The sequence below is a fragment of the Anastrepha ludens genome, chromosome 4 (genome assembly GCF_028408465.1).
Source record: "Anastrepha ludens isolate Willacy chromosome 4, idAnaLude1.1, whole genome shotgun sequence".
In the NCBI taxonomy this organism is placed as follows: Eukaryota; Metazoa; Arthropoda; class Insecta; order Diptera; family Tephritidae; genus Anastrepha; species Anastrepha ludens.
Genome location: NC_071500.1, coordinates 75,602,129 through 75,615,635, shown reverse-complemented (window position 1 = coordinate 75,615,635; position 13,507 = coordinate 75,602,129). Strand labels below are relative to the sequence as shown.

At 36.7% G+C, this 13,507-nt stretch overlaps 1 protein-coding gene across 3 annotated transcripts in view; it reads left to right on the top strand.

Moving 5' to 3' along the window:
* Window positions 1-5,110: 5,110 nt before the first annotated feature.
* Window positions 5,111-13,507, top strand: part of LOC128859868 (agrin) — a 34,816-nt gene continuing 26,419 nt past the window's right edge. Inside the window, exons 1-2 of one of the 3 annotated variants that reach the window (XM_054096986.1) lie at window positions 5,111-5,362; window positions 13,024-13,256. In XM_054096986.1, the coding sequence (XP_053952961.1) occupies window positions 13,118-13,256 (139 nt within the window). In that variant the 5' untranslated portion in view covers window positions 5,111-5,362; window positions 13,024-13,117. Of the gene's footprint in view, window positions 5,363-12,570; window positions 13,257-13,507 lie in introns of those variants that run through there. The other 2 variants (XM_054096984.1, XM_054096983.1) reach the window with 2 other exon arrangements.

Sequence of the window (13,507 nt, the reverse complement as noted above, 5' to 3'; positions counted from 1 at the left end):
TTTAGTCAAAAAACTACGAAATAATTGAAGTAATAATATGATTATAGTACGGGCGATAGCTACTGATCTTCTAAACAAAATATTAAAATTTCAGACGATTCGATTGAATATTTTTTTTTTTGACAGCACCAGGTCGAAAAAGTTGTTTTGAGATAATTGAGTTTATAGTTCAGAGAGTGGCCTCGTGTCGAATCTGACTCTACCTGCTAAAACTGCTGTAGAATCGAAAGTACTGGGAATATCTTTCCAAAAATTTTACAGTATTTTCTTAAAAACCTATCAAAAACCAATCAAAATTGATTTTTTGAAAATTCTAGATCACCGGGACCCTTAAACTGCTATACATTGCTTTTTGCATCTGATATCCACCACCAATAATTCAAGAATTTCATTGCATAGCTGACCGAAAAAATCGTATCCCTAAATGTTTGAAAGATTTATTTACACATCCAATGAATGTAAATAAATATGCATGGTAACAAGTAAGGAAGCGCTAAATTCTGGTCCGGCCGAACTTTATATACCCGCGCACATTTTAGGAATCAAACAAATTCATAAAAAATTAAAGTTATAACTTGTAACATCAAATGGCTGGACGGAAATTTAGTGTGAATATTTACAAAAAGTGGGCGGGATTTTTATAATCAATAATATTTATTCGGACTTAAGTTAAAAAAGTGTTCTTTCAAATTAAATTTAAAAATAATTGCAAAATGATACCTAGTATAAGTAGGTACGCATTAATCTATAGATAAGTATTCGTATACACATATGTATATACTTAAAACTATAATGACAAAAATCATAAATATGTATGTGCAAATGTAGATAGGTACATACATATGTGTGTCGCACTCGTAAATGATACATGGAAAAAAGGAAAATTTCGCGTCACCATACTTGAGGCATAACAGGGAAATTGCATACAATAGCACCGCGAAAGTAATACAAATATAGGTAATACATTTACAAATACATGTGTATGTATATGTGTATATGTAGGAATATATGTTACACTTTCTTGCTGCAGCTGCGGATAAAGCTTATATTGAAGGCCCAGACTGAAACATTTTCTTTTCAGCTCAGTACATGCAGTGTCGCGGTGTGAAAAAATGCATAATGCGCATAGAACACAGAAATTTGCGGCACGTTTGCAGCACAGCGATTGCATTTGATAAGTGTGGCCAGCAACGGCCAACGTTTCATTTTCTGCTGCTCTTTCGAATCACGTCAGCTGGAGCGAAGTGGTTCCGCAGCAGGCCACGACCACTTTTCTTTATTACTAAAGAATACGTATAGTGTACAAACATATTTTATCACACTTTTGCATTATTTTCTATTGAATCTCCATTATACTCGTACATACCATGTATGTGTGTATGTATTGTTTGTCTCTGTACGAGACTGTGAACTTAAGCAAAGGCAGATACCACTACCCTGTGAAGAAATTCATTATTCTCGAATTGCTGGTCTTACTTCTTATGGAACTACTATCATACTTATTTTTTTCTGTTCTCTAGTAGTGTAAACTCTCCTACGCTGTTAGCAGTAATTCACATTTTTCGCCATTTAATAAAAATCAGAGGATAAAACTAAGGCAGCTCAGAAATAAGTATATGTAGTACTTAATATAGAATCAATAAAACCAAAAACAGAAACCGAAAAAGGTTTCTTCTTCTTCTTAATTGGAGCGATAACCGCTTACGCGATTTTGGCCGAGTTTAACAAAGCGCGTCAGTCGTTTCTTTCTCGTGCTAACCGGTGCCAATGGGACACACCAAGTGAAGCCAAGTCCTTCTCCACCTGATCTTTCCAACGCAGAGGAGGCCGCCCTCTTCCTCTGCTACCACCAGCTGGTACCGCATCGAATACTTTCAAAGCCGGAACGTTTGTATCCATTCGTCTATGTCGTGGGGATACCAAATTCAGACATCGCGGCATACAAGTAACTCCTTTTCGTACTGTCGAATGCAGCTTTGAAATCGACGAAAAGATGGTGTGTATCGATTCTCCTTTCATGGGTCTTTTCCAAGATTTGGCGTATTGTGAATATTTGGTCGATGGTAGACTTTCTGTCTGTCTGTTATGATTGCAGCTTTTCGATATCGAACATTCTTTGCGAAGGTAGTTGTACGTTTTTTGCTGCACAGAGGCGTGTGCGCAGTTTGGCTGCAACAAGGTCCGAGTCGATGTTGGGTCCTTGGATCGTACGTACATCTAATACACGAAGCGTCTCTTCCATCTATCACAACATGATCGATCTGGTTCCGCGTTTTTTGATCAGGGGACAGCCAGGTAGCTTGGTGGATCTTTTTATGCTGGAATCTGGTGCTGCAGACTACCATGTTTCGGGCCCCGGCGAAGTCGATCAGCCTCTGTCCGTTACCGGATGTTTCCTTGTGCAGACTGAATTTTCCAACTGTGGGACCAAAAATTCCCTCCTTGCCCACCCTGGCGTTGAAGTCGCCAAGCACGATTTTTATGTCGTGGCGGGGGCAGCGCTCATAGGAACGTTCCATGCCCTCATAGAAGGAATCTTTGGTCGCATCGTCCTTCTCTTCCGTCGGGGCGTTCCCACACCGAATTTGCGCTCTTTTACATGGCAGCTGTAGAAGACGTCGCAAGGTCTTCTGTGATGTCATCCTTTACTCTCACGAGGACATCAACCAGCCGGCAGAGGCACCTTCTCCTTTACGGGACTGGACATTTCAGGTGCATGCCCTCAAATCGTATTCCTTATTTCGTTTGCAGGGGTCGTCATCAGTGTTGGAAGTTTTCATCCGAGGCTTTGTTGCTGTTTCCATTTGGGGGGGGGGCTTTTTAAGTGGCGGGTCCCAAACACAGCGCACAACCAGCTATCATGGAATGTTTCGCCTTCTCACTTTAGCTCACTCCCGAACGGGTGTTCGGAAGCTACCCAGAGGATACTTGGGCTAATCCCGGGAGTTGTAAGCTGCTTGAACCATATGCAGAAGAATTGTCCTTCTACACATGGAACTATCCTCCTCCATCCACCTAAAAATGCTTATGTATGTATATATTTATTATAAAATACGTTTAACTTTGCCCTTCTATCGGAAAATAGACCCATTATAACTTAAGAAGTAAAAATTAAAATATTATTTTTATTAATATTATTATGTACATCCCTCGTATATTGTCTTTTATATTTTGCGAACAATAATGAAAACAGAGTAAAACACAACAGTAAGTGATAAGTAAAAATAGCTTCCTATTTTTTAAAATATTCCCCATGGAAGTCAATAAACTTTTGCATTCTCTAGAATCAATTTCCAAAGCACTTTTGCCACTCAGAAGTGGATACCTTCCACAAGAGCTGTTTAAAGGCTTCAACAGCGTTGACTTCGCATTTGATTTTTGATGTTCGGGAACAAAAAGAATTCATTCGGTGCCGAATCAGGGCTTTAAGGCGAATGACCCACTAAGCCGATCTTTTGAAATTTTAAAAACTCTCTTGTATGAGCCGATACGTGAGAGCTCGAAAACTTCTCTTGAAAAAGCTTCTCCGAAAACTTAAGGCAAACAAATGGTTGGATACCACAAAGAATTGGCTGTTTTAAGTTTTTCTAGTGGTACGACAGTTGCGACATGATCAGATTTTCTGAAAAACATACGGCCTTTTGCTTTGAGGTGCTTCTTTAGCGAACAACTTTTGTTGGATTAGCACGTCTTGGAATACTGTCGATCGCCGTTTTGCTTCCGGTTCGTATGCATAGATCTTGGATCACCTGTTACCATGTCATAGATGTGCTACAAACCACCGCGGCTGAATTTCTTCAACATTTCTTTACACCAATCGGCACGAGTCCTTTTTTGGGCAATTGGGCAAATTATGTGGTATCCAACGAGAACAAATCGCATGATGCCGCATGACGATCTTCCGTCATCAATTGGCGCACAACATCCTGGACGGCCTTAACGAAATTCATCCTGCAAGAGCCGACCGCTACGTTAAAACTCGTTGTATCAGCGTTTCAGAGTGACTGACTGTGGTGCTTCACGAAATTTTCACGCGTTAATTCCATCTTTTGGGCGAGATGAATTGTTCAACTCACTGAAAAAAGAACAAATATATGTAGCTCATAAGTGAAAACGTTATGCATATGTAAGTTTATGCTAAAAAAAATTTAACTTTTCGATCAAAATATCGAGTTACTGCTCATCAAACGTAGTGTTGCAAAGGCGCAAAATATAAAAGGCAACACTCTTATATGTGTACAATTTTATTAAAAAATAATACTAATTAATTAATTTTCATTTTAATGATATTTGTATTTCATATTGTTAGCAAAGATCAAAGTTTATTATTTGATATTTTATTTCCTAAAGGTACAAATAAAAAAAAATCGGGTATTATTTTTAAGACAAACATTTCGATAAAAGGTAATAATTCATTTTAAAGGAAACAATTATAACTCAATTATTAATTACTACCTTTGGAAAAAAATGTAATAATTATTTTTAATTATTAAAATACTCATTAGGAGAAATCAACTAAATATTTAAATCAATGAAACGAGAAATTTTTGTTTAACTCCGTTAGACAGGGTTGCTTTCTGCCCTCTCTTGAATTTACACACTGCAATCGTCGCTTAAACTTACATAATTTGTGTAAACTACTTCTCATAAAAATTTTGACAGCTGTTTTAAAAGCTCGTCAGTTCATGAGGTTTACGTCAAATCTAAAACACTAAAAAATATTTTTATTTTGTCACATTTAGCAAATGTTTATACATAAATATATTTGATTAAGTACAAGATAATCCCCTATCCCTGATTTCCACTAATGAATATTTAATTACTGTCAGACTAGTTCGCTTTAGCATTAAAATCATCTCTCTTTTGTATTTTCCAGTAGGGTCTTATATATGCAACAGCAAAATTTGTACGTAAATACATACTTATATACACATACATACATACCTTCACTTAAGTTGCAGCAGCCCCAACAAAAGCAATAGCTAAGACGAATGCGGCGCTTCAGCGGCGTTGGTGTTGGCGCTCACAAATACACCGGTAACTTGTTGCCTTTCACTCTATAAAATCGTTTGCGCCACAAGTAGCGATGCCATTCTGCATTTGCGTTTTGAACCTTTCTTTTCAGTTGCGGCGACAAAGCAAACGCGCGCGCACACGTCGCACTTTACAAAAGAAAACGCTTTAGAGCATGAGAAGGCAATCGGAAAACTTTATACTTACTCGCGCATAGTTTAATTTTATTCAGTACGGCTCCAGCTATATGTGGACAAAAATTTGTCATTATAGCTGAGTGAAAACGGGAGAAACACGGCGCAGCATTAGTGCACCTCCAAAAGTATAATTTTGGCGTATTGTAGTGGAGGTATAAATGTGAATAAAGGCAACAACAGCAGCAACGGAAGCTCATAACATTTTTTTTTTTTTTGGCGCAATAACCTTTCCTGTTAATTAATTAAAAAATTAATTGACATAAGCAACAAGTGCTTAACTACCCATTCAGAAGTTGTTGCACATGGATGTACATGAATATCTCACACAAAAGTCAATCACGATTTCTATAATATTAAAAGTGTGCAAATCCAAAACTGTGTTAAAATTAAAAGAGTGTGTGCAACACATTATTACAAATAAATACATATATATTTTAAAAGAGGAAAGTGTGAAAAGCGAAATTGCTGGAAGGGAGTTTCAATTGAAGTGTCAAATGTGGGGCATGTCTGCTATTGAAACAATTCTTTAAGAAGGCAGGCACAAAGAGCTGGTTCAGCCTGCCAAACAATCCAGAATTATTTGGTTGGTCATTCAACAAAGGCTGGTCGTTAATTCAATTCATCGCTTTAGGCGCAACAACTTCATCCATATGTTCATGCATTTATGTGGATACATAAGTGGGTACTTGTACAAACATTCCACATATCTGCTACAAGTACAAATATGTAAGATACGTTATTATTCTTTTTAAACACCTCAAACGGTTTAGCTTACAACAGTAAATAGACAAGTTAAAAATTCTGTTTTCAAAAGCTGAAAATTGATCTAATATAAAGGCGTCTTACATAGGCGCTAGTAGATGTGCAAGCAAAGTGACTTTTTAACGCAGCAGTTAGTGTTACTTTCTAGTGTTGATATCCGAAAGAAAATTCGAAAACATTTTCAGCGAATTGTGTTGTCGAATTATGTGGAAACAAAAATTTACTAATAAAATCATTTTTCTGCAAACAAATGCATTTTTGAACATATATGAATATGTATCACTGTGTTAGTTAACATATGCAACATAAAAGTTGGCGCTAGAAGTAGCATCCGATTTTCTTTTGTTCTGATTTCGAAAATAATTAGAAAGTGTTATTAATCTTTTAAGGTTTAATTGAAGCAATAAATTTAATTTTTTCATGATATCTCATAGGTAGCCGCCACTAGAGTTGATGCAAATTGCGACTACTTTTGGCCACTTGAATTTGAAACCCCGAGTGTGTGCGGCAAGAAGTAAACTATGGCCGTCAGATCGAGCGATCACGCTGGCCAACCAAAACATCCCAATTGAGAAATCAAACGACCTAGAAAAGTATTCCTCCACTGTATGCTCAATATAATTGTCTTGCTAAAACCATATATCCCCAACTCCGACTCTCTCGTTCAACCATGTCCGATACTGTTCGCCTGTGCCAGTTAGTTACCGCATTTTCGTTGTCGCTTTTTGAAAAAAGTGTGGCACAATCGCTTTTTGTTGCAACAAACTCTAATTCTATGCCACAGAGATTAGCGGTCGCTGATGACAGCTATTGAACCATATGCATTTTGTGCAGAAACAGCTGAAAATTATATAAAGGAACCGCTGATAAGTAGTCAATTGCGTTGCGCATTTTCACTTATTTAGGTGTGGCACTTTCTCTCATAACTTGAATGGCTTCAAATGGCCATCCAGCTTTTTCGAGGCCATCCAGATCTCAAATTGTTTGCCCATTACGCGTCGCACGGTTCGAATATTTGTTCCGACATTTAAGTTGAGTAAAACCACAAGAATTTTCTTCTACTCTACGCAATAACTTTCATTTGATTCGATATTTTAATGCATATAACCTTGACAAATAAAGAATGCGAAAACTTGCCATCAAAAAGTACCGAGGGGGATTCTTGGCTGTTGAACAGCTCTTCGCTAGTAGTTTGAGGAAGTTAACCAGTGTAATTTTTTGCAAATAACAAGTTACTCTCGAAAAAGACTTTACGTGCACAGTGTGATAGCAGCTTTTCAAAATTTTTCAGTTTGGCAGTCTTACTTGAAACACTTTGCTTGGCACATCTGACGTTGCCTTATGCACTTTATACTCCGGGAGCAGTGCGATTATTTACATATCATATTGAATAAAAAAGAAAATAAGTTACATTTTTCCCCTGGGGAATCTAATGCTTGAGGGTATTTAAAGCGTTTTTCAGTAAGAGCGCTTCAACTTTTTTTTTGAATAAAACACAAACGGTTTGACTTTTTTAACTAATTTTTTTTTTATTATCGAGTTTGAACATATACATTTAAGTATGAAATTCGATTTATTTTGCATGACCACCGCGTGCACGTTTTACAAAGTCCAATCGTTGAACCCAATTTTTGCATAAATCGGACGAAATTCCAGCAATTTCGCGTTCAATATTGGCTCTGAGCTCACAAATCGTCGCCGGCTTGTTATTGTAGACCAATGACTTCACATAACCCCAAAGAAAATAGTCTAGAGACGTCAAATCACACGAGCGCGGCGGCCATTCGGCCGGTCCATTTCTGGAAATAATGCGCTCATCGAACTTACTCTTCAACAAATCAATTGTAGCGTGTGCTGTGTGGCTTGTGGCCCCGTCCTGTTGAAACCACATGTCGTCTAAGTCCATACCATTCAATTGCGGCCAAAAATAATCGTTTATCATGTCGCGGTATCGATTTCCATTCACAGTAACGTGGCGATCGCGCTCGTCAACGAAAAAATATGGGCCAATTACGCCGCCGGCATGTAAACCGCACCAAGCAGTGATTTTTTCGGGATGCAACGGTGCCTCATGAATCACGTGTGGATTGCTTTCTGCCCAGTTACGCATATTTTGCTTGTTGACAAAGCCATTGAGCCAAAAGTGAGCTTCATCACTGAAGATGATCTTTTGGAAAATTTATAAATTTTCATAAAAAATTTGCACGATTTGTAATCGTTGCTCAAGTGTATAGCGTTCCATGATGAAATGTATACTAATGAAGTTTACAAATGACAAGCGAAAAATAAAAAATATTGCGCCGTTCGCCCTCCCTATCGGAAAAAAGTTGAAGCGCACCTATTGAAAAACGCTTTATAACTTTACTATGACGAATATTCCAAATTTAATTAATCGATGAAGAAATATGACTTAATATTGGTAAAACGGAAGTTTTTGATAATACAAATATGGTTTTTAGGAATTTTAGTAATGATCCTAGCACAGCGTATTTTCATGTTTCGAGTAGTTGCAGTTTTTATTGTACATACTTACATCCGACACGTAATTAAAACCTTATTTTTAAAAGTGTTCAAATACAATGTTTTCCAAAAGTAATAATGATGATGCCAAATGACATTCCAGAGGCGGAATATAACTCCTTGTGGATCAATACTTACGAGCTTGAAAGCGCTCTTCTGTCAAATAAGTTCCGACACTAATACCATAAAGAATTGAGGAATATTTTGTAAGCTCATTATACATGTATCCAGCTTTTTATAAATTTGCTTTTTATTCTTTTTCTAAATAACAAGGAACTGCAATAATCTGAACAATCGACAAACAAACTGTTTATCGATCGTATTGTAAAGCGTATGATTTTTGAACCAAAATAATGATATAGAAAATGTGTCATCCTACCCACGTATTCTAAAACTACTAGATTGACTGCGATAACTCTTCTTTTAATAAATCCATATTCAATCCAGCTTCAAATAGAACAAATCAATACCTTTAATATAACTAAAACTTAAAATCAATACTTTACGACACAATTTTTTATGACGTCCGTAGAAAAAAGTTTTCATTTGGTGTTTCATACCCACAGTGGCCATTGCGCTCGTTTCAAACCGAATGGTAGTCACGCTCAATCCTACTCATCTATGGCTACAATCAGATTATTATCATTTACTTAATGTTCTTCTTTGTACAGAAGTGCTTAGTGACTGTAATAATTTTCATTAGGGCATACTATTTGCCAATTTGTAAAGCCAATAGAAAAAAGTTCGATTCGCAAAATTTGCCAATTATATACAATTCTCAAAGTTAAAGGTGCATTACAGAGTTATTTAAATTTTAGTGCAGGTTATGGTCTGTTAAACAACCGTTCTACATATGGATAAAGGAATAATATACAATACATGAGGTGTGTTCAAAAAGTAAGGTGACTTTTTAATTCCCTCGAAAAGTTCATCAATATCTATTTTGTCCCCTCACAGTAATCGAACCACCTCTGACCGAAAAGCCATTCAGCTTTTCAACGATGCGGACTTTATATCCACAATTGTTGCAATAGGCATTTTACATTTTGAGAACAATAAAAAGTTGCAAGGGACCAAGCCCGGTGAGCATAGTGGTTGAGGCAAGATTTTGATCCATTTTTTTCGGTAGCAGAAACTCTCCGAGCACACTAAAACATGTCTTACCCTGTATCTGTAAACTCTAAACATATGTTCGGTAGCCCGTTTCTGTAACTATTTTCGATCAAGAGAATTAGTGGATTTGACGTCACACTGATGTCACTCTCACTTGTCGGGTTTTTGTAGAAAAATGAGTCAATTTGATCGGCCACCATCGACACATTCCTTGTCGATTGGCAATCATTTCTCTCATTGTTCTCCCTTTTTTCGATTTATGCTTACAGAAACACTTTTTCCCGACCAATCGAGCAGTTGGGATCGAATCGATATAATGGACAATTTTGTCGATTCCTTACAGAAACGGGCTACAGCGCTTGTGAGCCTAAACAAAAACAAAAAATACAAATACCGAGAATATAAGAAATTGCAAAATTTGTAAAGTCACCTCACTCACACACCTCGTACATGTAATTTTATGAACTTCATATACAAATAGCTGGATATACCGGTAAAATACACAAATGTGTGTTTTGTGTAATGTATTATACTTTCATTGAGGGTACTTCTTCGCTAATTTCGTCCATTGTGTCAAGAATTCTTGTGTCTGGGTCTTCTTAAAGCATAGCCATTCTTAATTTATTTGGTTTTATCGTCGCTTTATTTTTATTTTTAAGCTTTTAAGTACGAATATTGCCAAATGAACGAACAATACTAAACAACGAACCGCTTCACAAAAAGACCAAATTACATACTCACACATGCTTATGTGTGCGTAGTAAACATTTTTTATTTGAAATCAACAATCTCGGTGCAATTAAATGCATTTTTGAGTAGATATTATATATACACCCATACATGCATATATACATCGTGATATACATGCGTGCATTTGTATGATTGTCACGGGCGGATTTAAGGCTTTAAAAATGTCTACGCTTTTTGTGGATGAGATTTTGTCCGCAAATACATAAGCATAATAAAACCGATGAAAAATAGCGAATGAGTCATTACAGATTTTTTTTATGATTACTCGGAGGGTATCTTAGACCTCTATAAATTAAAAATTAGGAAACGAGTCTGGGATCAAAATATTCCAATTGGACTTGATGTATCATCAGTAAATTACAACAAATCAAAATCGTTCTACACTAGCAAGTATAAGTGGAGTTATATTATATTTAAAAATGCCAATACAATATTGCGAGTATTTGCAGCAATGTTTGCAGCGAAAACAATTCCAGAGCACATCCGAAAATACCTACCATCCTACTGGGAGTAGGGGGAATATAGTAGTGTTAAGTTTAATAAAAAACTTTAATTTCGCTCCACTTGATAACTTCATAACTATGGTTAATAAAGTGAGTATTGGGGTGGCACCAGTTAATTTTTTAGCGGCTAACAAACGTTTTTTATTATATTTGAACTTTTTTCATTATGGATAAGGTGTACCTACCATTCGGAAGTACGTAGGTTCGAATCTCCGTGCATGAAACACTATTTACAAAAGTTTTTTCTAATAGCGGTCGCAAACCTTCTACCATGAAAAAACTCCACATATTTGCCGTTCGGAATAGGCTTAACACGTTCCCTGTCCCAATACAAAAATGCAAAATTGACCGACAAGTCCAACAGGGTTTTTTGAATAATTTGTTTTTTTGTAGTCATAGGATAGCTTTAGTAATAATAATAATTAAAAAACAAAAAACGGATGTAGGGTATTTCCACCTGAAACACATATGGTCCATGAGCGTAGAGGGACATTTTTGCTTCTGCACGTTCATGAAACACATGTGGTTCATATACCCCCTGACGCACATATGGCTCAGGAACGTATCAGTGCTTATCAGGCGCACGTTTACTGAACCATATGTGGCTCAGCGGACAGGGAACGTGTTAAAACTGTATAAGTAGGTCTTTCCATTTGTAGAACAACATCAAGGCACGTGCCACAAATAGGAGGAGGAGCTCGGCCAAACACTCAATAAAGGTTGCAAGTATATACCTATATATATATACAGAAGTACATACAGTCCGGTTCACTTGATTAGAGGGCGGCCATAATTTTTAAGGATGAAAATGGTTATTAAAGCCACCGTATATGGTCTAGTAACACAAGGGTTTCTGAGAATTCAAGTGAAGACTGTACTTTGCTCGAACATAAACATGCATCAAAATATTATGCCATATAACGGTATTTTGCAGTAATAAAACTTCAACAGCTGTAATATTGTACTTGATTTATATTGGTTCACTTGAATAGATGCACTAACCAAATAAGAAAAAATAATAGCAAGTACAGAAATTTTTGTTTACATTTATTATTTAAAGCTTAATAGTTCGTGCTGCCATCTTGTTTGTAAATTACTTCGTAAATATGCTGATGAATGGATTAGTACACATTCTTCAGATAGCCTAATGAAATTTCAGACTAGGTTGTTTTAATGATTTGGAATTTTGTCTTCAAATTGTTGCTCATTCTCATAAACCTTACAAGCAAGCCATCCCCATAGATTTCCAATACTGTTCAGATCTGCGGAATACAGTAGCCATGCTAAAGTTTCAAAGTTTCCCCCACTTGAAGTTTTATAAGTGCAATTTCCTGTTGAAAGAACCAATTAATAGGACCAAATGTTACACGAATCTCGGAAAAAGATGACTCCAACACAGCTTTTTATCTGCTTCCCATCATTTTGTAGTCTACCATTTTCATTCGAACGCGTTACAATAAGATATTGCTCCCCATACCATAACACCACCTTCACGACTGTGATGTCGTAGTCATGGAAATAGTAATAGTATCAAACCAAATCGAGAATTAGAGCTTATAACATCAGAGGAAGGTATTTAAAATGAATCTTAACAAATAAAAGGCGGCGAGCAATAGGTGTACCAAGTTTGGACGAGTTTTATTAAAATTTTATTACCCAAAGTGGGTGTGGCACTTCCCATTTCCAACATTTTACCGCCGTAGCATATAGTATTTTCAAATTAGTGATTTTGCTTCATTTATAACAGAGATATCATGTTTTTTTTTATTTGAAATTTACAGTTATATGGGAGATGGGCGTGGTTATTGACTATATTCGCCCATTTCCAATCCCAAATTATCTTGGAGAAAGAGAATTATGTGTACCAATATCCCATGAAATGTATGAATTTTCGTTCGAGTTATCGTGCTCACGGACGGAAGGACGGGCCGTAGGCGTAGCACCGGTCCCAACGGTCCAGCAAATATTGAAATTACTTTTTACTAAGATTGTGCATTGTTGTTGCTTTAGCCAAACACCGTTGACGTCTATGCTTATCAATTTCCATATGTACACTAATTACAATTATAGTCTATGTTGTTGTTGTTGTTGTTGTTGCTGCTTGATTGGTGCTAACGAGCGAAAGCGTTTCAAATAAAAGCAAAGTAAAATATTATAATTCGAAGATTAAGCACCACGCCAATAATCATAGAGAAAATTTTTCGAGGACGCGACGATTTCAAACACAAAACATTAAACAAACAGAAAAGTGTAGTGAAAATGGTGAGCAGCTCATCCACTAATCGCCGACGCCAACAATCGACCGACACGATTGCAAACACGTTGCCAATGTTGCAACAGACACTGTTGCTTGGGATGGTACTGCTGTTGACCGTTAGCCAAAGCGAAAACGCAGTTGGTAAGTGAAGTCATGTAAAGTAATCAAGTTATGTTGTTTTCATGTGAGTTTTTCTTTTCGCTTTCCTTCAAATACTTTTTTCTAATGCTCAAGTCTGTGCGGCTCATTTTTCTTCGGAATTTCGAGAAATAGAATAGAGAATAGAGATTAGAATACGAGTAGTGTGAAGAGACCTGAATAGTTTCGAGAACTCTAGGTAATACTCACATACGTATGTTTTTTTATTTGCGTGTGTGTATATACGCATGTTA